Below are 25,670 nucleotides of genomic sequence, written 5' to 3' on the forward strand. Positions count from 1 at the left end.
TACCTACCTATGCAAACTTAGGAATTTACATTTTCTTTCCCAGCCGAGAAATGTTAAGTTGTAAGTATTATAGCAGTTATCTGTTTTTTTTAAGATTTTATTTATTTATTCATGAGAGACACAGAGAGAGAGGCAGAGACATAGGCAGAGGGAGAAGCAGGCTCCCCATGGAGAGCCTGATGCAGGACTTGATCCCAGGACCCTGGGATCATGACCTGAGCCAAGGGCAGATGCTCAACCACTGAGCCACCCAGATGCCCCACAGTTACCCGTTGTTACACACCTAACTGTATGCCAGACATGATGGTAGGCTCCTTAAATATCTTAATCTTAAAACAAACCGTCATGTAATGTGGTTTTCTTTTCAAGATGAGGGGATATAACTGCATCTTAAAGATGAGATACCTGAACTCAACTAAGCTATGAAACTTGACGGAGTGCCCAGTAGAGAAGTGAGAATACAAAGCTGATTTCAAAACTCATGCCTTTAAGACTTAACTCTATATATGCTCTTATCTACACTGAAATCTAAAATAGTGCTGCATAAAGATTATCTATAAAATGTAATTTCTTATCACCTTTATCATCATAATGAAACTCTCATTATAGATTCATTTAATTGGAGAGAGATATATTTTTCATAAGTAAGAGAAAACAGAAAAAAAATCTGAAAACGTAGTTTTGCTGATGGATGCAAGCTTTCCATTCCCCAAATTTTACTGATCCTGTTGGCAAACAAAATGGAATACTCTGAGTTGCCTCTCGCCTCTGCCCACTATAAGGATGAAGAACCAAACAAAATTAAGCATTAGGAAAAAAATATTATTCACAGTTTCTTTTTTTCAGGCCTGTGAATAAGGAGGTCTCAACATTAGACACTTTCCCAGACAACTGAAACTATAAGACTCACACAGCCCAAAACCAACTAGGAAGCTCCCTGACAAAGGGCTGTAGCAGAGAGTAGTAGCACAGGTGTATGGCTTCATTCATCTCTTAAAGAGTAATTGAGCAGGTGCTGTGCGTGGTCCTCTGCCACCACTTCCATGACTGTCTTAAGTTGGACATTGGTTTATCATCCCAAACCTGTCCTGATTATGATGTGACACGAGTTCAATTCATTGACCCACTTACTGTCTAATCAAAGTTACTGCTCTGTGAGTTTATCATATGGGGCACTGTTCTAGGTACTTTATATGAATTCTCTCACTTAATCCTCACAACCACTCAATAAGGCAGACACTGTTCTACCTATTTTACAGCTAAGAAAATAGGCTCAGAAAGGTGAAATATACTGCTCAAGATCACAGAGCTTTGTGACCTTTTCTTTAAGCCAGTCTGCTTCTAAGCCAAGCAGTGTGACTTCAGAGCCCACTAATGCCTCAGCCCAAGAGAAGGTGAATGCTTACAGGTTTACCCTGAGTGTTCCTCCAGTCTACAGGTAAAGAGTTTGGATATTTGTACTAGCTTACTTTAAAATCTAACATGACTCCCTCTCATTTCACAAAGTGGTTCTTCCTAAAATGAAGTCAAAGTCAAAGTTAGCAGGAAAGAACCAGAGGGAAAAGATGAAGTCCCTCAAGCTATCTAACTTGGCACACACTGAATATAATGTGTAGACATAGGGGGCCTCCCTCTCTACCTTTTCCCTTTCTTTCTCTTCCTATGTCTGACACACCTAACTCTCTCTTTATAAAGACCCAGTGCCACATTTCATCCTCCCGCCCGCCCCCCCATCTCTGAGCTCAGGCCATAATCTCTTATTTGCCCACTGCTCCTGCCCCATTCTTATCACCATTCCTCTGCTTATATTCCTAAATATCTCCCCCTTGAAACAATAGGGAATCATACTCTCTCAGGGGAACATAAATCCTAGTATATCATCAATCTTAAGTGTGGTGCGCTGAAGTAGGACTGTCTGTGTTCAAATCTCAGATCCATATTTACTCATTGTGTTATTTCGTGCAAGTGATTTACATTTTTAGAGTCTCAGCAGGCTTATCTACAAAATGGAAATTGTTAACAAGAGTACCTACCACAAAGGAGTGTAGTGAGGAATACATGCCATCATCCATGTAGAGTGTTTATAACTACCTGGAGTATAGTATACAGACCCACTAAATCTTGACTACAAGTATTACCTGTTAAATCAACTGATACTTCTGGAGTCCCTTTCCAACATGCTTCTTGCCCTCACAGGGACCGCATCTTAAAGGGAGGATACACTTTCAACATCTATAAAAATAATACATAAGTGAAAATAAAGGCAGTGATGCAAATGTCTTCATTGCTATGAGAACATATATCAGGACTTGAAAGAGGGTATAATCAAGGAAGACTTAAAAAAATGGAAGGAATATTTTTGAACTGAGCTGTGAAAGATGCAAGATACTAAGAGTAAGAAAGGATGAATATGGATCTCCCTACTCCCTATTATTGATGACACAAATGTTAGAAATTCTGTGGTCCTATTCAGACAGCTCCATATTATTCAGTAGCAGTGATGTTCTACTAAGAAACTGTCTGGAATTTATAAATACTTTTGTTATAATTAGATATTTGTCATTCCTATCTGTTATGGAGGCATTTGTTCTGTAATCATACTGCTCTTAGCATCAGTTATTTTGCTTTTGTTGTATACAGTGAGTACCTGCTTACAAATACACACTGTAAGTTATTTTGACCATAGCACTTTTTAATTACTGCTGAGTCACTTTCCACTGGTGCATTTTTTTAAAGCACAGTTACTAGATCCAGTGCTGTTTAGTACTAAGTATGTGTCTCAACTCCCACTCGTAGGATTCAACAATCATTGTGAATTCATGTACCCTCTCATCCAGCCCACCTCTGTTCAAGAGACTCATTTCAGCACCATTTTCTTGCCCCCTGCCCATCAAGAAACACTAAACTCTAAATCTCTACAAGCAAAGGTCACTGGCTGTGTTCTCTGCATCTCTGTGGAGCTGAATATGCTGCTACATGTTCACTGGAATCATGCCTATCTGATCTGCATTAGATCAGCTTTCTGGCAGCTTAGTCGAATTAAATGAAAAACAATAGGAGGCCATAGGTAAAGGTAGGGAGTAAGTAAATAGGTAAATGAGGAAGTCCATGTCTCTAATACGTGCAAGTGAAGCTGATAATAGTCTAGATGGTTTGTTTTTGTTTGTTTATTTGTTTAAAGTATGCTAATTCTCTTTTTGAGTCAATATCTTCCGAGGAGGAAACTATCATATTTTTAACTGCATCAAAACATTGGTGCCTTGGCTAAGGAGGACAGAAACTAAACCTTGACTTCTTTGCTTCTAGATGACACACAGAAGCAGACAATAATTTCCCTGTGACACAGAAATGAAGCAATAGCATTCGGTGGTTCTGTATGCCCAAACTCTTCTTCATAGCTTAAGGGACAAAATTGGGTTTCAAAAACCAGTAACAAGAGAAAACCACGGGTTTACCAATGACCCAGGATAATTATGAATCACAATCTTTAAGTCAAATATAACCTGCCAATAAGTCTTGAAATTTGACCTGATCGAATGCCACATTTTTTAGTCACTGTCCTGGGCTTTGGAAGCTGGAAAAGCCCCCCTTTTCTCCCTTAGGAACATGCACTATTATCACCTTTGGCAATATGTGAAAGCCCCAGATGGAAAATATAGCTCCTCTTTTGCTAAAGTTTACCCATTTCTCCCCTTTCCTTATCCCTGTGTTTTAGAAACACTTGATTGGCGTGTTTGCAGCCTTGCAGAAAGAAACCAAAACAAATGCCCTCTATGGTATTTGTTCAAAATGGATTGGGATATTGTGAATTACTAGTTACATGGTGTGTATAAAAATCTTTAGCCAGCCATCACCCATAATGCTTTGAGTTGTACAAACCAGCCAATAAAAAGATTAGATCAATTGTTTCCAGCTTGAGACTTGAGTCAATTATTCAGATGTAAGTTGAACTGAAACAAACCTTTACCTTCTCATCCAGATGTTAAGACTTCTTTGAGTTATCAGGATTGGGTGGACAAATTCTCACATCTACCTCTCTGAAATTTATCAAAATAAGACTTGGGCTTATGTAAGCTCATTTTAAACCTTACTCCATTCCACACATCCTAGGGATCAATAGTAATTTGAGGCAAGTCCCTCCTTTGGATGGAAGAGAGGTACATTAAAATGAATAGATTGTGAATACAGTTTCCTTCAGTTTTTCCTGCTTCAGGGAATTTCAGTATGATCCACTCTTTTCTATTTTTTCCATACAATTAAAATGACTCCTGACTTTCAACTTCAGTTGAAACTAGTAGCTTTATTTATTAAATTAAGAAGAGGAACCCAGATCTCTCTACCAACCTTCCAAAAGAAATTAGTCAATTCATCATATATTTTATTAATTTTACTTTATTATTAAATGTAGCAATTTGAATGTAGTCTTATTTCCCCTAAATTTAGCATTCATCATTCCATCTCAATCCAAATATTATTACAAAAAGTTAGGAAGGCTGTTTAGGAAATTCAAGAACAGAGAGACTGCAGAATTTTTCACAGCAAAGCCCTATGTGGTTAGGAAAACAAATACAATACTAGCACAGATCTAGATCACAGTTTTAAAGGAAGCTCCAGGACTACTGGATTTTTGCTAGGCAAATTTTCCCTATGCATTATTCCTATGTTATGCCATAATTTTTTTAAAACACAATAAAGCAAGTTGTAATTATAGATTAAATGAACTGAAAGGCAAAGTTTTTATATATTTTACCTACTATCACTGAAAAAGCAGCCCATGGGCTAAATAAACCCTTAGATGTGATTTTGACCACTCTAATGATGTTTAAAAATCTGGATTTAAATGTTCTTCAGGCAGGCCTGTATTTTTTAGTCTAGTTCACTACAGGGCCAACTTCTTCCTATTCTCCATTATACCTGCTTCCTGCTTTTATATGATCTTCCTAGCCAGATTTGAATGTGTGATCCTAGGCTTCATCTAACCCTCTAGTAATTCCATTTAGCAAGTTTTATTTTGAGTACTTACTTTATATCAACTGTAGTGGTCAGCCTTAGGAATACATAAGCAATAAGATAAAATCTCTGCTTACATGTTAGCTCTCATGGGGGAAATAAGGGCTCAGTTGGTAATGGAGGATTTAACCTGGTGGAGAGGCTTAGCAAAGGCTGTCCTAAGTCCACCTAGACTTCCCAGAGCAAGAAAAAATGCTGGGACCCAGAGCAAGCCAGGATTAGAACTGGTTCTCATCACTGAAGTCAATGTCCTTTCCAGTCTGCTTGTGGGTATTAAAAGGGGCATATGAGAAGGACCAAGAAAGAGGAGGAACATCAGCTCACTTGATGGCTTTGCTTGCTGAAGATCTTCTCATTCATGATCCTGTATTAATCACTATTTTTATAAAAGCCTTATCTTCTGGGGTCCTTTAGAGAGAAAAATCATATTCTTCTCTTTCTGCTCCTGAGGTATACTTCTTATTTCCTCTAAAAATTTCACTATCATTTGAAATAATAATGTAAAACCTCACTGAGCGCACTTGATTCACCCATTCAGCTGGTTGGCCAGATGAATTTTTGTGTGTGTGTCTGAAGTAGAATCTTTCGACATTGTGATGACTATAGAGTAGGATTTCCTTAACAGGGAATCAGTTTACTCAGCAAACCTTGAGATACGCACCCATGTGATCTATTAAAAATTAAAAATTGAAAAACTAAACAACAATAACTAGGGCTACCCATATGCTTTCCATAACTACTTCTCCTCATGTGAAAATAATAGAAAAAGTGCAAGATTTGAATCTGCAAGCATACTTAAATAATTGTTTTACCACTTAATAAACTAAGCTACAGGAAAGAGTTACAGGACTAACTCTAGCCTCATAATGTGGTTGTGAGATTTCACACTTCACAATAGCATAGCATGATTCAAGACAGAATTTAAAAAATAAAAAAAAAATAAGTGGTTTTTTTTCCTATAGTTTTTATTATTAAAAAAAAAAAAAAAAGATCACCCTCCTGCAACTACCTGGGTGGTTCAGCAGTATTTTCCTATATGTATGTCCTAGATCTTAACTCCATATTTGATTACTAATTCCCCACTTACTTTGGTTGTGGAATACTAGCCTTTTCTTGCTCTCTTATAACCTCCATTTCATATTCTGGTTGGGTGAACTTTCTTTTACCTCTTAGAATACCAAATGCATATTAGTTGGTTTCTGAGTGTTTTTTCCTTTGGAAAGAGTGTTTTGGATATTCCCAGGTGGTTAACAGTTCATTGCCTTAGCATTTGAAGTTACTCAGGTCACAGTGTCATTTCATGGAAGATAAAACAAGATCTCCTATCCAACTAGTCACAGTAATTGGAAATTGCAGAGCTAGGATTTCTTGGATTTTTGCAATTTCTCACTCTTCTCTTGACTATATAAGTGGTGAACTGGGATTTAAAATAGCGCCATTCTCACTTCCCAAGATAAGCATGCGATGCTGCTAGGCCGCTGAGGAATATGATTTGTTTTTTGGTATAAGATTACAGGACAAGGACTTTCCTCCTGAGCATACACCTGTCATTGGGAAAGGTACAGAAAAAGGAGCAAGAAACCTAAAACTAGACCTGCAACTAACAAATTATATAAAAATAAGGTCCACTCATCATTGTTTAACATGATATCTTTTAAGCAAAATGAAATTGTTAACCAGAGCATGTTCTGTTTCTTGATGGGAAAAAAAAAATGTTGGGATGAGGAATGGAAAAAAGGAAGATAAAACCTCTGAATCCAAATGTTTAACATGAATTTACCCTTGTTTGAACCATTGGCACATGGTCAGTTTGGGGAATAAGTCAGCAGAGAAGTCCATCCTCCTACCCAAAAGAATTTGATTCAATCAGTGTGCAAACCGCCTTATTCACAGAGGATCATTCATAGGAGGCTCTGGAGTGCTAAAGTAAATAAATCAGTGTCTTTCCCAGGGTTTCAGCATTTCCTTTCTGATTAATAAGCAAAAGAACTGCAGGTAAAACAAAATTTTCAGATGTATTGTTAAGTGGGAAACATGAGACTTTATTCACACTGGCCTGTTTAATAGGGCCCCTCCTAAAACCCTTGTCAGAAATGGACACTTGTGAATGAAAGTTGAAGACGAGAAAGCAAATAGTATAAATGCTTGGACTAAGGCAAGGCCTCAGCATAGCTCTTGCAAAGGCAATTTATCTCCAGAGAGTGACAGTTTATTTGCTAGTCTATCTCTTCCTTCTCTTTCCCTTCATTTACTTTTGCTTCTTTCTCTTTGTTTCTTTTTTAAGATTTTATTTATTTATTATGATAGACACAGAGAGAGAGGCAGAGACATAGCCAAAGGGAGAAGCAGGATCCCCATGGGGAGTCTGATGCAGGACTCGATCCCAGGACCCCAGGATCACGACCTGAGCCAAAGGCAGATGCTCAATCACTGAGCATCCCTCTCTTTCTTGTTTTAACTATTACCAACAAATTTCTCACAGCTGTTTGAATAAGTAAAAATGCCAAGACATGAAAATTTGATAAATATTTTCTTAGGTTTCCCAGAGCAATAGAGATTGCTACATGATCTTTCTAATTAAAGGTCTTGTTAATATCCTAATCAAAAAAAGAACAGTTTAGTGTTTTCTCTTGTGTCTCAAGGCTCAAGTGAAGAAAAAGACAATTAGGTAATATACCTGGGTCACGCTGGAAAGGTTGCTGTGGAGACCCAATGTCAAAGATAAGCTAAATCACATGACAGTTGCTATTCCTTCCATTTTTTGGAACGTCTGCACCTAAATACACTCTGATATAGAAATGGCATTTCAAGACAGAACTCATAATTGAAGAAAGTCTCAAGATATGCAGTTTTATTTGATCATTAGAAGTAGGAATGTTGGAACAAACAGGTGAAGAGCCAGGACATTACACCTATCTCCAGAAAATCATAAATGGAGATCACATATGTTCTCTCCCTATGAAAGCTGTTTTTTAATGTGGTAGTGTGGACTGTAATCAAAACTTCAGCTTTTTCTTTAGTTCTCAAGGCCTCTGCTTCTTTATTTAAAGTCATGCCCTTCTGCTGCTTCCAATAAACTGATAGTTTTCCAACTGTGAACATTAGCCCCATAGCCGGGTATCATCGGGAGCTTGTTAGAAATGCAGATTGTTGAGCCATATTCCAGACTTGCTGATTCAGGAACTCTGGGACTGGAGCCCAAAGACCTCTATGTTTTATCAAGTTTTCCAAGGGATTCTGATGCATGTTCAAGTTTGGAAACCACTGACACAGACTACACTATCCATCAAACCAAAAAGATACTGAGAGTGGTGGTTCCCAGACAGAAACTGTCACTGGTAGGACTGAATAGTCAAACCACAGATGTCTACTCTACTTAGATTAAAGCATTGCAGTTAACAGGACTTTACATCATCTGTCATCTCTAGGGAAATATTTAGATGCAGGCACCCTTACTCATTCCTCATTAAGGGAAATTTTACAAGCCTTCAGATGACTTGCCCCTACCATGCACTGAGAGGGTCCTCTTTTACGAGCTATAGAGTACACATGGGTTTGGGAGCTGCTTCTATGCCTCAGCATGACACACTGAAAAAGATCAGATTCTAATTCTTGCTCTAATTCACTGCCTGAACATGTATTAGGTTTCTTAACTTCTGGGTGCTTTATTTTCTGAGCATGAGATCAGTACCTGGCCCATAGGGCCACTGGAATAACTGAAAGAGGCTAGCCCTGGCTTCTAGTTGCTATTAACTAAGCTCTCTTCTCTGGGGTAAGAATGAGGCATCCATCATGTAAATGGCCAGAGAATTATGGGAAATGCTGTTTCCAAATTTCAGGTACCTCAGCATAATGCTCCAGCAAGAGACCTATATAAATAGAGGGAGAAGCCCTAGCACAGGAAAGGAACATGAGGTAGCCTCATGCAGTTCCAATCTTCAGACTGGTGTTGCAGAATTAAATCCACCTTTTTTAAAGAAATTTATTTATTTATTTATTTATTTATTTATTTATTTTAATTTTTTTATTTGAGAGAAAGAGAGAGGAGCCAGAGGGGTAGGAAGAAGGAGGGGGAGAGAATCTTAAGCAGACCCTACGCTGAGCACCACAGAACCCAATGTGGGCCTTCATCTCAGAACTCTGAGATCATGACCTGAGTCAAAACCAAAGTCAGACACTTAAACAGCTGAGCCACCTAGGTACCCTAAAACCTACCTTATTGGTGACTCATAAAGGGTTTGAGTTACTAAGTCACACAATTAATTCCATCCTATCAGCATTACTTATTGAGCATACTGTATGCCAGGCACCAGGCCAAGTACTTGGGGATACAACAGTGAGACCCTGTTTCTGCCTTTACCAAGAAGGGTAGTCTGGTGGGGCAGACAAATATTAAACAGATGATCATAATGACAAGCATTGTGGTGGAAGATTTAAGGGCCAGGAGGAGAGACAAGACTGGCCCTTTCTCTGCTCTGCCACACCAGCAATTAGAGATATCTCCCTCTTTGACCCTGATGTCAGGGCTGTTTTCCTTGGTGGTCAGGAGAATACTGGATGATCTGTGATCCGGTGAATACTGTGCTCCTTCTCCACCCTTGACATAAAAGGTAGCTTCTACTCATCTCACCTCAACATTCAGAATTAACTCAGTCTAGATTTACTTATTATATTTAATAAATGTATTATGTATTATAACAAAACCATATTTAGTGTTTACTTTGTACTAAGCATTGTTCTCAGCACTTTACAGAAGCCACTAATCAAAGCAAAATTAAATAATCTGATGAACTCAAAGCTCTGGTTTGTTCATGCAGTGCATGACATTTAAAAAAATGATAGTAAAAAGAATGATGTATTCATTCATTTAATGAATATTTATTGTGTTCCTTATTCATTATTATTAAATTATTGTTAAATGTATTCATTTAATGAATATTTATTGCTTTTTAAGAGCGAGATCAATTGTGATTTTTCTGAGTGCTTACTATGTACAAAGCTGGACTGGATGGATGGTCTGCATGTGCTATCTTATTCAATCCCCTGAAACAGCTTGAGGAGACTGGTTGTTGGTATTTCCCCTTACTTTACCTATGAAAAAAATGAACTCAGAGAGGTTGAATGATATGCTCATGGTCACAAAGATAGTGAATGGTTCAGCCCAGAATCAAAACCTGGATTGCTGAGCCCAGAATTAGAACTCGGAAACTCTGCATAGTATTCCCCATTTTGGTAGAAAACACACAGTTCCAAGTGTTGATTAGGCCATGACTGCACACTTCAGAAAAACAAAAACAAAAAATCCTCAGAACTGGTGATTTAAAGTAAGTTGAGGAAACAGATGCTGTGGTGTGTCAAGGGAGGGATGCAGCTTGTTTCTGAAGAGGTAAGTTAAAAAGTTTGGCATTTTCTGGAAGGCTTTGGATAGGACATGAGGAAATGTTAAGAAAACTGTTCTCATTCATTTGGGGAATATAAATAATAGTGAAAGGGAATATAAGGGAAGGGGGAAGAAATGTGTGGGAAATATCAGAAAGGGAGACAGAACGTAAAAACTGCTAACTCTGGGAAACGAACTAGGGGTGGTGGAAGGGGAGGAGGGCGGGGGGTGGGAGTGAATGGGTGACGGGCACTGGGGGTTATTCTGTATGTTAGTAAATTGAACACCAATAAAAAAAAAAAAAGAAAAAAAAAAAGAAAACTGATCTTTCAAGGAAAGAGAAGATGGAAGAATCAAAGCAGTGTCTCAGGGCTTAATTCTGAGGTACAGCCTAATAAACAATAACCTACTTGAGCTGCCTCCTCCATATCACTATTAATTGGGAAATAAATTAGAAATGAAAGTGGTTATACTTTATATCTCTCCACTTTATAGCTCCATGGTGAAGAGTAAGAGTTTTCTGGAAAAGCATTTTGTTCTTTAATTCAGGTTAATGTATTCCTTGACTATTAGTAATCTTAGTTGAGACTATACAGGCAGTCAGATTTTGAGGCTGAAGTCTCCTAACATAGCAAGACCTTGAGGAGTAGCACCTCATAACCTGATGGACATGTCAGTACACCTCACCCACCACCACAACTCCTGACTTCGGCCTGAGCAGATCTCCAGCCTTGCTGAGATGGCTAGGCTTACCTACAGAAAGCTCATCACCCACATCTATTCCAAATATGTTGCAAGAGCAACATATTTACTTTCTTTTAGGCAGAGCTATTTACTGTGTTTTCTCAGCCCACTGACACTGGTATGTATCCCCTGCATTTGTAGCCTGTCGTGACAATCAGCTTGCATAGCACTTAGGTTTCCCAAGTCCATCCACATATCCATCTCCATTAATCTCCCAAAAATTATATTCTTATAATTGAAGAAAACTAGCTTTGGAGGGATCAAATCACTTTTCTGGGCCACTTGGGTGGCTCAGCCAGTTAAGCATCTGACTCTTGGTTTCAGCTCAGGTCATGGGCTCAGGGTCCTGGGATTGAGCCCCTCCTTGGGCTCCATCCTCAGTATGGAGTCTTCTTGTCTTTCTCCCTCTTACCCCTGCACCTCTCTCACTCACTGTCTCTTTTTATAAATAAATAAATAAAATCTGAATGAATGAATGAATGAATAAATAAATAAATAAATAAATAAATAAATAAATAAATCACTTTTTCAAGGTCAAAAATAACAAACAGAGCAGTCAGAACTCTGGTCTTTTAATTCCAAGTCTAATATTCTTTCTAGAGACTGTTATTGCCACAGGGACCAGAAGCAAGGCCATCTTCCTTACCACTATGGCTGTGATACTTGGCACAGTGCCAGACACACATTAATTTCAATAGATATTTCCTTTTAATTTTTGATAAAAAAAGTAGTTAATGAAGCTTCAAGAATTATCTAACAAATCTTGAATTTCGTAGATAACAAACTCACTAATATCAAATTATCCAACTTAGAACAAATTTCCATAATAAGAGTATACTGCTCCTGTTATTTTTATAATTCTTATTATTATTGACTTGTATTTTTACCTCAGCCAGGCCTGATGGATATTCATAACTGCTCTTAATACAATCACTCAATAGAGAAGTATATATCCTGGTGCTTAGAGAGGAGGAGACTCCTCAACATTGTCATGCATACTGGCCAAAGAAATTTTGCTAATCAGTTATTTTCTAGGTAGTTAAAGTAAGAGTTAACAGTCCAGAGCAGAACAGAAAATAAGTACAAGGTCTGAAATAATGAGCGGTGCTAGGTTCCCCATGTCCATCAGCTTCACTTTCCTTGAGTGTTGTAAAGCTATACTTCTCTTTCCCAAGCTGTACATTTTAATGATCAAGGTTTGAATTCCACCTCCAGCATTTAGTAAGTGTGTGACTTTGAAATTTAGTGAACGCTTTCACTTATAGTCTAGAAAAGAATCCCTTTTCAAAAGACAGTTGTGAGCATTCAGGAGATGATTTCCACAAAGCCCTGGTGCATGGTATGAGACTTTGAATATTTGTTTTCTTCTCTAAGGCTATTGGTTCTATCACTAAAGCCATTACCTGGCCCTTCCTTGACAGAAGTGTTTCAAAACTTATTGGGTTTCATTTCCAAGTCTTATAAACTTTAAAAATTAATTTAAAGAATATATTTGTTTAATATGTCCACTAAACAAAATACTACCATAAACCAAACATACAGAATGTCTAATCAGTGGACAGAGATTAATTGGTCAATTACTAGGTTCTAGCATACTTTATAGCTTGTATTTCTCAAAAGATTTTAGACTTGAATTTATAATACAGGGTCATTAAACCACATTTGAAAGCTAATTGTTAGTATATAATCTTAACAGCCTTCTTTTTGCCTTCTGCATAATTCATGAAGCTCAGACCATTTTATCTCCCAATTAAGTGTTTGGTTATGTCCCTTGCTTCCATATATCACCAGTATCTACTATTGACCATTTTCCTTTATTTTAAATAAATGTACTCTGTTATTAATAATAATGTGTTGCATCTAGGTTTTATTATCTGTAGCAATTGAGGGCTCTTAAAAATAAGACACATTGGGTGCCTGGGTGGCTCAGTCAGGTAAGCATCTGCCTTCAGTTCAGATCATGATCTTGGGACCCTGGGATGGAGTCCCACAGGAGCCTGCCTCTCCCTCTCCCTCTGCTATTCCCCCAGCTTGTGCTCTCTCACTCTTTCTCTCAAATAAATAATATCTTTTTAAAAATGAGACACACAAATCTTCCCTTCTTAACAAAACAAAAAAAAATATGGTCATTTAATATTTAGGTATAATGACATCAGTATCCATTCCTTACTTTTAGCTTTGCCAAGAAGAAATCATCCAAGAGAGAAAAGGGTCACCCTATCTAGAGGCCTCCTTCATTCTATTCCCTGGGCTCAAAATTCCACTTAGTATATATCCAGGTTTGCACTGACTTCTTCTTGAATCCTGCCTCCTTCCTTGTTCTCTCAAGCCAGTCCCTCACCCCACTCACCCCTCTACCATGGACAGTTTGTCCAGTTGTTAATTTTCAAGTTCTTTGTTGTTCAGAGTTCTGTTGCATTTTGGCATGTCACATAATGCTTGAATTTCTATTGGCCAAAACTCTTCTTTTACCCTATTTATATCAATACAGTAAATTTAAGGTGATACAGTATAAGCGTGGTTGTTAAGAAGCATAATCAAATGAAGTTACATGAAAATGTTTCTGGCATAAATAGCAAGTGCTTAAAAAATGTTATCTAAAAAATGTTATCTAATGTTTTAGTTCTAGTTTTATCATAAATTAATCTGTAATTAGGCTATTATTATGAGCACAATTCAGTAATTAATCCCTCAATACTATTTCATACCTAGCAAAGCTTAATTTTGCATATATTCATATCAGAACTGTAAATTCTTTACAGAGTATCATGCCTTCTGTTTTCTGTATGCCCCTGAGTAGAAACAATGAAAATGGTACTAGCAACAGTCTCTTATATCATGATGTCATTACAGAAATCCTCTAGGGTTGTATTATACCATTTAATAGATGGAGAAACTGAAACTCATTTAGCTTATGGTGAGGGAGCCACCATTCAAATTAGGAATTCACCCAGTGTCACTTCACTTAGAACCAGGATTTAACCCCTGGCTCCCAAACCCACACACCTAGCCAGTAAGCTCCTCTTCCTTCTTCATCTCTTGAATGAATGACCACTTTGAAACAACTTGGTAATTGTGAGGATCCCTGAAAGATCATTAGAATGGTGAATGTCCGAGTACCCCTGATTTTTGAGCACCAAAAATGTACCCATTAGGAGAAAAATATAACTATTAGAAGATATTTATGAGATAGTTGAACTGTGAGACTCTAGCCTTGATCAAACTATATTCTCGGTTCAGAGAACTTGATGCTCCTCAGTGATCTCAAATGGCTCTAAATGATACACTGATTTGGGACCCATGCTGGTTTAATCAAAATATGAGCTATATCTGTTTGTTATCCTTGTTAAATATGTAACCTCAAAGCCAGTTCTCAGAACCACTTTGATAACTACTATCCAAACCACATATTGTAGTGCCTTACATAATTAGCACCAATAGAGGCTTACTGTTGTAATCTACGTCTTTTTAAATTCTTCTCCCTTGCAGATGGACCCCCATGAGAACATCTTACTGAGCACTCTGGAGATAAAAAACGAAATGGCCACGTCTGAGGCTGTGATGGGACTTGGAGACCCCAGGAGCACAATGCTGGCCTATGATGCCACCAGCATCCAGTACCGGAAAGCCGGGTTACCCAGGCACAGTTTTGGCCGAAATGCCCTGGAACGACATGTGGCACAAAAGAAAAGCCGCCTGCGAAGACGCGCTTCCCAACTGAAAATCACCATCCCCGACTTGACTGATGTGAATGCCATTGATCGGTGGTCCCGCATTTTCTTCCCAGTGGTTTTTTCCTTCTTCAACATCGTTTATTGGCTTTATTATGTGAACTAAAACATAGCCTCCCATGGGAAGCAAGGACTAGACTCCTCCTCAAACCAGTTGTACAGCCTGATGTAGGACTTGGAAAACACATCAATCCAGGACAAAAGTGATGCTAAAATACCTTAGTTGCTGGCCTATCCTGTGGTCCATTTCATACCATTTGGGTCGCTTCTGCTAAGTAATGAATACACTAAGGTCCTTGTGCTTTTCCAGTTGGGATGCAAGTGATTTGTACACATGTTGGCAAGACTGCGTCTGAGTGTTCTACTTTATCTGCTTAGTATGCAGGCTAAATAGAGGGGAATTATTTAGAAAACATTCTTAGAGGACTCAGTAGCATTGCCAGGCATTTCACTGAGAAGTGGTCATATCCAGATACTCCCCATCTTCATTTCTAAGATTGGCATGCTGTTGATATGGCACTGTGTTTATGAAACATTATCTGCAATGCCATGCAAACATGCTTACTGAAGATGGTCTATGCCCGTCGTATTAAGGTGATAATGTCACAGGAAGATAATTCCCACTGGACTCTAGAAGGTTCTCATGTAGTTCAAACAGGTTAGGGAGAGTGAAGACAGAGACTTGGTAACCAATTTGGCCAGTCTCTGCTTGAGCATAGGGAGTCAACTCTGACGTCTTCCATTTTGACATCTAGAAACTGGAGACTGCTGGATATTATCATGCATGGTGGCCAAGAAATGTTTCTAGAAAGCTATTTCCCAGGTGGTTAAAATAAGAGTTAATAATCCAGAGCAGAGTGGAAAAGTCCAGAAGTGACTGTTGTAACAAAATTAAAGCAAGCGAGCAGCATGACTCTTATTAACCCCACACAGCATCTGGTCTTTACATATATTGTATGATGGCAAAAGGTCCACTGAGAGAGTTTCTCCCCCCAAATTCACAAACTTTTGATAGAAAACCTAAAGAAGTTTTTATAATTTATCTAATCAAAAGACAACCACAACAGAAAAGTTAGCAAAATTAGAAGTATCTTAGATGTAGGTTAGATTGAGAGTCATTCAAATACTAATATAGAGCACAGACAAAGCTAGCAAACAGGTTGATCTCAGACAATGTCAGACATCTCTACAACATTTCCCTGTAAGTTTATTTTTGAATTTAATAGGATATTTCAAAAGAAGGATTTGTTCATTTCTTTAAAGGATTAATGGTCCTTTCCAGCTTTTCTTGTTTCTGAAACCCTGATTATATTCTTAGGAGACAGACAAAGTAAGGCTTTGAAGAGATTGATTGAACTACATTTCCTTATGTGCAGTGAAATTCACCTTTGTATTTTTCATAGCAAACAATACTTAAAGGGTTATGTGCACAAGTAGAGTTAGTTTGTGGGTTTGTTGAGTTTGACTTTTTAAGGGTGCTTTCATTGTGTATGTTGCAATTGGCCTAATGAAAGAGAATATGAAAAGCAGTGTAGCATAGGATAGCAACTAAGCCACATTAACATGATGAATGTTATGAGCCTCAGTTGATATTACAGAAAAATATATAACTGATAGTCAGGCATGATGTATTGTTTTTATTCAATTTTTGAATTATGTCAGTGTGCTTCTTTCTATACTAATTGGACATATGCATTCATATGTGAGACAGGAAAGAGAATAAGCTAATATATTTTATTTCTATCAATGTGAGGTTCATATTTTGCTTTTTCTTGGAGAAAATAGTGAATTACTAATTTCTCCTTAAAGTTTGATTTGTTTGAATGTTTTCTTGGAGGATGACTTTGCTATTTCTATTTTAAAAACAAAAAAAACACACTTATTTGTCAAAGTAACATCCCTAATTGTGCATGGTAACCAAGGCAAGTATTTGCCTGTGGATTAAATGTACGTTTTTTCCCCCCTAATAGTTCCGCAGCTTGGAATATGATAGAGTCCTGCTGCCCTCTTAGTCCAACTTTCAGACAGAGGGGAAAAAAGTTTAAACACATTTAGCTTTCTAAATTTGCTCTAAGATGGGAGGTTTTTTTTTTTTTCCTTCACCAGCAAAGGGAACTCTGGCCTTTATTTTTTGATTATACACTTGAACACCTCTGAGAATGGTCTTTGGGCAGAATCCAACCAAGTTTCTGCCCATGGACTCAGAGTAGAAATTTCTCAAGCTTCTCCAGGAACACACTTTCTCCTAGGCAATCATTTTGGGGCATCACACTAATTAAAGTGCCTGTCCCTTGTCGCCAGGGGTTAAAGTTTGAGTAGCATATATCAGGAAGGAGCATATCGATAACTCAGGTGCACAACTCCAAAATGCCATTCTGGAAAGGCTTTTCTAGAGACAACTCAGAGCCCAAGTCTAGAAGTGGGCTCTTATTTGCAATTATCATAAAAGCCATAAAAATCCTTGATATTGTCACTATGATTACAACAAAATTTTGATGTCCAGGGAGATCAACATAGTAATCTAGATCAAAGTGAGAGAAGAAACTTTGCAGCATGAGCCTCAAAAGCATATGACCAGGGATTCATTTCTGCTCGCAGTGGCAAGAGGAAACCAGAAAAAAGGAGAAAGGCAGGAGCTTGAAGCAGATGTCCTAGAGAGAAATCCATATATTGGCATTCAATAACCATGTAGGTAGACACGACTGACTCATCCTGCCCAGAGATAATAGTAGATGTAGAATTATATTTTACTATATTTTTACTGTGATTGAATTGGACTGTAGTCTCCAAATTGAGGGCGGGTCGAGGAGGGGTGCTAGATTTCCTAAGTCTTTGAAGACCAGTCAGCTTGATATCCAGTGGTTAAATTTAAGGACCACAAAAATGTGTTTGGCAATTCTGATATGGTATTACTATCACTTTATACACATATATATATAAATCTATATAGTTTTCTTTTGATTATGAAACAACCAGATAGCCAGCAATTAAGGTGTTTTTCATCTTTGTGAAATTCATAGGCAAATTCTGACTCTAAAATGCACAGTCTAAATGAAACCTTTGATCTCAATCTGTATATATATATTGTACATGACTGCTAGTAGGTATGAAATGCATTTTCAGAATTGAAAACTCATGCAACATAATCATGTGTTTGCATAAGGAATGTTACAATCCTTTCTACTGCAATTTAATAACAGGGGAAATACTTAAGCAGTGCCATCTAGACCTTTTCTCTTCTCATGTCTTCAAAAGCAGTGCTAAGTAAAAATAATAATAATAATAATAAAAATGGTTTATGAACCAAAAGACTTTACATTCTAGCATTAGGAACACAAAAAGTCTGTCAGCTTATAAAAGCACAACACATAGAGAAAGTTCAGCAGAATGCAGTGGGAAAATGAATCACGTTCATTTTAAGCAAGGCCTGCATTAAATTGGCAACTAACACAATTTCCATTTTCTATAGGTAACTGTGTTCCAGTTTTATGATTAAATTCATATTCAACAACAAAAACAACAAAACAAATCACAGGTCTTACAACATATCTACATGTATATATGTGTATATATAGATCCATATAAACATACATACATATATATGCATTCATATGTTGGAAAACAAAAGGAATAAGCTAATATGTTTTATTTCTTTCATTAAACCAGTGTATGAGTATTTTTAATTGGCAACCTGAACAAATCAACATATTGAAACTAGTAATACAGGGTACTGAGCATTTCTCTATCAGCAGATCAATGCCTACCGTTCTTATGAACCATTGCACAGTTTGACACTACAATAGTACTGTACCTCAGAACATCGGGAATTAACTAGTTCTCACATTGCTTGTCTACTTGCTCTCTTTTTCGAGGAAACAAATAACATTGTCTATTGGTAATTTAAAAACAAATGAAGTCTTCAGAAAATGATAAAAAAAATTCCTCCTTGAAGGAGGAAAAAAAAAATAACTGAACCCCACCATGTTGGTTAGGGCAAATACTCTCAACTGTAGCAATCATGCCATTTTGCTAAGTGTACAGAGTCCATGTAATGTGAGCAATCATAACTTTCACTCAGCGTGTGTAAATATTAAAACAGATTTCTTAAATATTTTTAACTTCTAATTTGTATTTTATGGTAAGGCAACGTGCTAATTCTGTTTATGGCTTAAGTTCATGTGTTATATTATGTAAATAATTCAACATGCTGTAAATGGTCAATAGATACAAATAATTGTTTTTTTTCTTAATTTTTATTTATTTTTTACTAAGTACAGTTACTGCAGTGCCCCAGCAGAGTAATTTAAACACCCTTTTGCATAAATGGTTTGGGATCCCAGACAGAAGGGTTTCAATGCTACACACACACACACACACACACACACACAAGTATGCACACGCACAAACACACTTTCACTTTCCGCTCACTCACTCCCACTTTCACCCCCTTTATGGGAAATGCTGTAGTGTCTATGTAGTTAATGTAACAACCAAGAGATAGCCTTAGAAATGGAAATGGAAAAGCAGAAGTGATCATTGATAACTTAGTAGAGTTTTTTATATGTCTGAGTTCAAGAAACCAAAGGTTGTAACTTAAATCTCAATTTTAAAAGAGTAACAGTTTATACTGATGGCACTACAGGAATTAAAAGTGCTTATTATTCATACCTATTCCAGAAATTTATTACACATAAATACACACAAGACTTTTTTTTTAATAATAGCATTTTGTCCTTAGATAGTATTATTCCTTTTAACCAAAGACTCCAGAATTATTAAAAAACAAAAAAGGAAAGAAAAAAGGAAAAATGGGGGAAAATATATAAAAAAAAGACTGCTTCACACCAAAGGTTTAAAAAATATTTCCAAATATACTAGGAACACTGTAAAAACTAGTAAGGAAACAACAGAACATTAATTAAGATACTGCCCTAAAAAAAAAAAAATCACTTAAGAAAGAAAAAAGCAGCAACACCCTTAAATAATTTATTAGTTATTTGGAAACTAAAATATTTCTGTGGATACATGCAAATTTGTGACATCAGATTTTAATTTGCTTTGAAAAGTTCTTTTGTGATAAAGATAAATACAATCCAAAATGATGACAAACAGAACTTTGTGTTTTTAACTTTCAAAACCAAATGTCCTTCTCCTGTCAAATGTCCACTAATCTGATGCCCATGTGTGTGTCCTTGTATCACCTGAAGCAAGTTGACAGTTCCATCAGCTTGTATCTTTTCCTTTTCAGGTTAATAATTTGAGTTCAACCCTGATCATTTTAAGCATAATTATTTCAAACAAAGTTGCAAATGATTTAAATTCCATAACATTTTAAAAATTTTATTTGCATGGGTGTTTAAATAGTTCTGTTATGAATATTGTCCCTGCACAGTTCTGAATTGTCCTTTTATAAAAAGTGATATTCTAGTTTCTTCACAATGTAGTGATTATCAGCCTTACTAATTACCTTGTAGCCTTTCTTAATATGCACATAATGCACATTTTCCAATGGCTAGAAAATGCAAAACACAAGTGAATATCATTGCATCTATTTTCATGTCTTTCTAAAAACAGGACTACTAAAATCTCTGGGATACATGAGATAGTAACAAATGAGGATTATAAATGAGTAGCACATAAGAATTATTTTCTTGAATTTAAACTTATTACAGCCAGTTTCAGCATGTAAATATATAATAATGTGGGCTAGTGTGTAATTCTTGAACTAAGAAATATAAATAAAACTTAAAAGGATGTGTGTGTGTAGTTTCATTGGGTTTGAAATATATATATAGATACATGAATATATATGTGTATATATATGTACATATATATAATCTATTAGTATGACTTAGTTTGTAGAATCTTGGCTTTCATGAAAAGCAATGGAAAGCTTCAGAACTTGGGCCTGCTATTGGGCAGAACTGAGTTTGAGCTCACACTTGTCACATATTAGGTATATGACCATGCAGATATAATTGCACTTCACTCATAGGGCTGTTGTAAAGATGAAATGTAATAACCCATGAGAAGTCCTGAGCACCATCCAATATACATGCATGGTAACTAATATATAAACAGTAGATACTATTGTTGCTTTTGCTAATTATCATCATCACTAGAATAATCAGCATATATAACACAAATTCTATTATATATAAAACTTCACGGTAGTTATTAAATGTTCTCTTAGGTTAGATACTCTATTTGAAGGATAATTAATTTAGAAATCGGCCTCAATCGTGAAAACAGGATAAACATTACATGCTCATTCATTTAACATTCAATATATATCTGGCTGGAGTCATTATACTAAGCTTTGTACAAATTTAATACTCACTTAACCCTTATCATATTCCTCAAGTAAAAGAGACTCAAGATCAGAAAGAATAAGTATCTTGCCTATGAAAGTGGAAGAACTTGGATTCCTACCCAGGCTGATCTCATCCCCAAATCCTTTTAAGCTTTCTCCACTTCATCATTAAAAGTGAGCAACCAGGCTTATTCAATTCTCACTCATTTTGGTCATTTCTCAAGATACGTTTGCCCAGAGCCTGCCATCTATCAGATCTTGTACTAGTACTAGAAAAATAGAGTTTGAGTGCACAAAGCCCCTGCCCAGTTGGATTATGTGGTATCTCTCAAACATGTGGAGACTCTCCTAAAGCCAGCAAATCATTTGATGACAGGCTTAATGATTTTCACCCCCTCAGGAATGTCTAAGCAGCACTTCATAGACGCTATCTATAAGGAAAGCAGCCTGTCAGGACACAATTGTCCAATAAAGTCAAGATTAAAAGGAACTATTGCTACCAAAAAATGAACATCAAAAAGATCCAATTATGGGATGAGTGAAGAACCAGTTCTTCTCAGCTCTCACTGTAAATTGCAAATTATGTAAATCTAGAAATGCAAAATCTTTGCATTTGCAGTTGACACTCCTTGCTAAGTCTCAGTATTTTGTCCAGCAGAGAGACCACAAGTATGCTCACATGAATATGTTCAAATAACTGGTGGAGTGTGTGTGTGTACATAAACTCATATAGTAGGGGAATGGTGAGAAAGCCAATAGGAAATGATACTATAGGTGCGACTCATGGTTTATAACTTACCTTGGGAAGGGGAAATCCTCAAAATCTCCCCTCAGAAGTGCTGATTAATTCATAAAGGATAAATTCTCCTACTCATATTCCAACTACTATGATTTCTCCTAAGGATCCTTCAGATATCCTGGCTCTTTTCTGAGACTAGTTTTAATTCTGAAATATTACATGTCATTTTTCATGCAGAATATCCCTCTAAACCATGAAATTTACCCTTCAGAATAATACCAGCTTAGGAGAAAAAATTCTCAGGGATATAATCAGTCCATATCTTTGATTTCCTAAAGGAGACAGCACAAAATAGTGTAAAAACATTTTTATCCCCATGTGATGTAATGTATAATGTGACAGAGCACTAGCCAAATATGCAGTCCTCTTCCACCCTGCCTACCATGGTACCAGAACCGCTACATGGCTCTAGAACCAAAGAACAGTCATCGGATGACAAGTTCCAGACAGTCCCAGAATGATTAGGCTGGGGCTAATGCTCAGCAGGGTAACAAAAAATGGTTGTGGTCCTTATCAAAGTACTGATTTGTGCATGTTCTCATCCTTTCTCTTGTTTCAAGTGGCTAGCTGGGACATTAACATTCATTTATATATTTATTTTTTTCACTTCAGAGATTTTTATTAGAAAGAACAGAGAAGAACACAGGGGATCCCTGGGTGGCTCAGCAGTTTAGTGCCTGCCTTTGGCCCAGGGTGCGATCCTGGAGTCCCGAGATAGAGTCCCGCGTGGGGCTTCCAGCATGGAGCCTGCTTCTCCCTCTGCCTGTGTCTCTGCCTCTCTCTCTTTCTTTCTCTCTCTTTCTCTCTCTCTCCCTCCCTATGTCTATCATGAATGAATTAAAAAAAAAAATCTTTTAAAAAAAAGAACACACTTAAAGACAATACTTAGTATCCCACAAATACTGAGGAAAATGAGTGTCTTTTGAGGGTAAAGAGAAAGGGAATTTCTCTCAGATTGGAAAGAAGAGTAGTTGGTAATGTAGAAGTAGAGATTTGTACACTATTAAGTGGTGAAGACCTGAGGAAATGGAGGATCTCAGGGCAAACAGTGTAATGAAGCCTTGGGAAGCCAGCCTCTAACACTGACTCAGGCATGCCTATAAAGCAACAGAGTATTGTGATCACGGTGAAAGCATAAAACAGGCTGGAACATCTCAGTAGAAAAGAAATGTGGTTTTTCCTAAATAGCTTCATTTAAGAACTTAGATTTATTAACTACATTTGCATCTGGGACCTACTGTATCCTTGGTCCCTCAACCCCAGGAAGTGGTATTAAAAACAACAGGATGAATTTGATGGTAGGTCAGCAATATACTATTTCTAGGACTAGATGTACAAAGGAAGTGGACATAATTGGTTTCAGTTCTGAAAGTTAGAAGGCTAAGAGATATAGAAAATATGGCTAGGGCAGTCCCGGTGGCTCAGCGGTTTAGTGCTGCCTTCGGCCTGGGGGGTCCGATCCTGGAGACCCGGGATCCAGTCCCACGTCGGGCTCCCTGCATGGAGCCTGCCTCTCCCTCTGCCTGTGTCTCTGTCTCTCTCTCTCTCTCTCTCTCTCTCTCAGGAATAAATAATAAAAAAAGAGGAAAAAAAAAGAAAATATGGCTAGATGAATATATCTCATACCCTATGTTTTAGAAACTCAAATGTGTATACAGGACTTTATAGGAATGTAAAAAAAAAATCATGATATAGACCTGGCATAACACAATAGGGAGTAGTGGGGACTGTGGGTAACTAGGGAGGTCAAGTCTATCTAAAAGCAGCCACTATTAAATCTCATTCAATTGTTGCCTTGAGAAATTGAAAATCCAGTGTTGCCAGATTAATCTCAGAATGCAAGAAAACTCCAAAACACGGAATCTTTTACTTTTTGGACAGGTGCATTATGGTCAGAGAGACACCAAAACTTTTATCTTTTCTATGCCAAAAATTCCATGCTGATGTTCTATATCTGTAATCCTAGGAAAAAAACGTATTACAAGCTCCATGAGAGTGTTTTCAGATTGAGCAAGCTTCTATGCCATTATAATTGTGACAAAATCACTTTTCTTCCCTTTCCTGGAGGAACATCTTATAAATGAGGTAAAAGGAGATTTTTTTGTGCTCTCTACAAATAAAAAAGATAGAGAAAAAATTTTGCAGTGTAAACAAGTATAGAAAATTGCAACAGAAATTTTCACAATGTAAGCATATAATTGACTACTTTTAAGTCACTTACTTTGAAGATCATTGTCTCTTTTCTCTGTCCTCTGACTCAGAAGCTCCCCCTCCCCCAATGCTTCCTAGACCCATACAGTAGTGGATGAGAACTTAACTGAGAACAATACAAAAAACCACCTAAGGAGGGCTTTTGGTGTGGAACAAAGAGTTAGGAAGGGGCAAGGATCTTTGGCAGAGAGATGGAGAGAGAAAAGGGGATGGCAAGGGGGGAAGCTCAAGGGAGTTCCATCGCTACAGAGTGTGCCATGGACTTAGATTCTAGACGATGTTAACAACTTCAGGAATAATACCTGGGACACAAATTAAATGGGCAATAGAAGCTATTTACGAATTTCCAACCCCTCAAAGACCCATTGTAGAATGGAGCTTAGTAAATGAACTTGAAGTGAAGAACTAAAGAAAATTATCTAGAAATTTCTGGGGTGAAGCAGCAGTGACAGAAGGAGGGAACTGTACATGAAAAGGAAGAAATTTTGTTTTACTTTAATAACAAAATATATGTGGTTGATAAACAGAGCATTTTGAAAATCACTAGTCCATAGTGGTGGGTTGAGGAACCTGGTCCCACACATGATACTTCTGGGGAAGGACAGAAGGAGAAAGAAAGAGGAGAGATAAAAAAATAGAGGAAGGAAAAACTTTTAGAAACTTTTTCAGCATCTGACACATCTGATATGTGATATGAATTTAATTCTCAAAACACAGCATGAGATAAAACCATTGCCATACCTATGTTATAGAGGACATTACATGGCAACAATTGGTATTACATCCAGAGCTAGCTAAGTCCAAACCCATACACTTAACCCCTTTACTTTCCTGCTACAAAATATATTGCATAGCTTTAGTTAGCTATTGGAGACACAGTATTTTTAACAGTGAAGTTGGAAACAAGGCCAAAATCTTCAGGGATAAAGAAAGGGAGGAGTGTTTACTCCCAAACTTCTATTTTATGTTTATGGGTTTACACTTTTTCAAGGTTATTTTTTGAAACTGAGAATTGTCAAATGCTAGATATTTTCATGTTTCCCTTAATTTATTTGGATGAAAGCAGAAAGTTGTCTAAATAAATTAAATGAGTAACTTTACCACATCTACCAAAAGATTCCTAAAATCTACTTTCTTGCTTTCTCTTTAAATAGAGTTATCTTTTTTCTGTCATCATTTAGAATAATTTTGAGTTGTAAAAGCAATATTTCTCAATGTGGAAGATGTTATTTTTTAAGTCCCCAAAGTAATGGTTGAACTTTTTTTATAGCTAGGACAATACAGAGAGAGAAAGCACACCTCTGTGGTCAACTGGTTAATTAGACATGAGGAAAGTTGGCAAGGAGCCAGCTTCCAAGAGATCAAGAAAGTTTCTGGATCTACAACCTAATAAACACTCCTAAAAGTTCTGTGAAATTTGTGGCAGGGAACCATCAGTTTCTTGGGACATCTATAGAGAAGTGGCCCTGGGTTGAGCTTACA

At 37.1% G+C, this 25,670-nt stretch overlaps 1 protein-coding gene across 6 annotated transcripts in view; it reads left to right on the forward strand.

The window, feature by feature from the left end:
• Positions 1–20,619, forward strand: part of GABRB2 (gamma-aminobutyric acid type A receptor subunit beta2) — a 251,373-nt gene extending 230,754 nt beyond the window's left edge. For all 6 annotated transcript variants that reach the window (XM_049109174.1, XM_049109173.1, XM_049109175.1 and 3 more), the window contains one exon: positions 14,624–20,619. In XM_049109174.1, the coding sequence (XP_048965131.1) occupies positions 14,624–14,971 (348 nt within the window). In that variant the 3' untranslated portion in view covers positions 14,972–20,619. The remainder of the gene's footprint in view (positions 1–14,623) is intronic.
• Positions 20,620–25,670: the final 5,051 nt, after the last annotated feature.

The sequence above is a fragment of the Canis lupus genome, chromosome 4, assembly GCF_003254725.2.
Source record: "Canis lupus dingo isolate Sandy chromosome 4, ASM325472v2, whole genome shotgun sequence".
Lineage (NCBI taxonomy): Eukaryota > Metazoa > Chordata > Mammalia > Carnivora > Canidae > Canis > Canis lupus.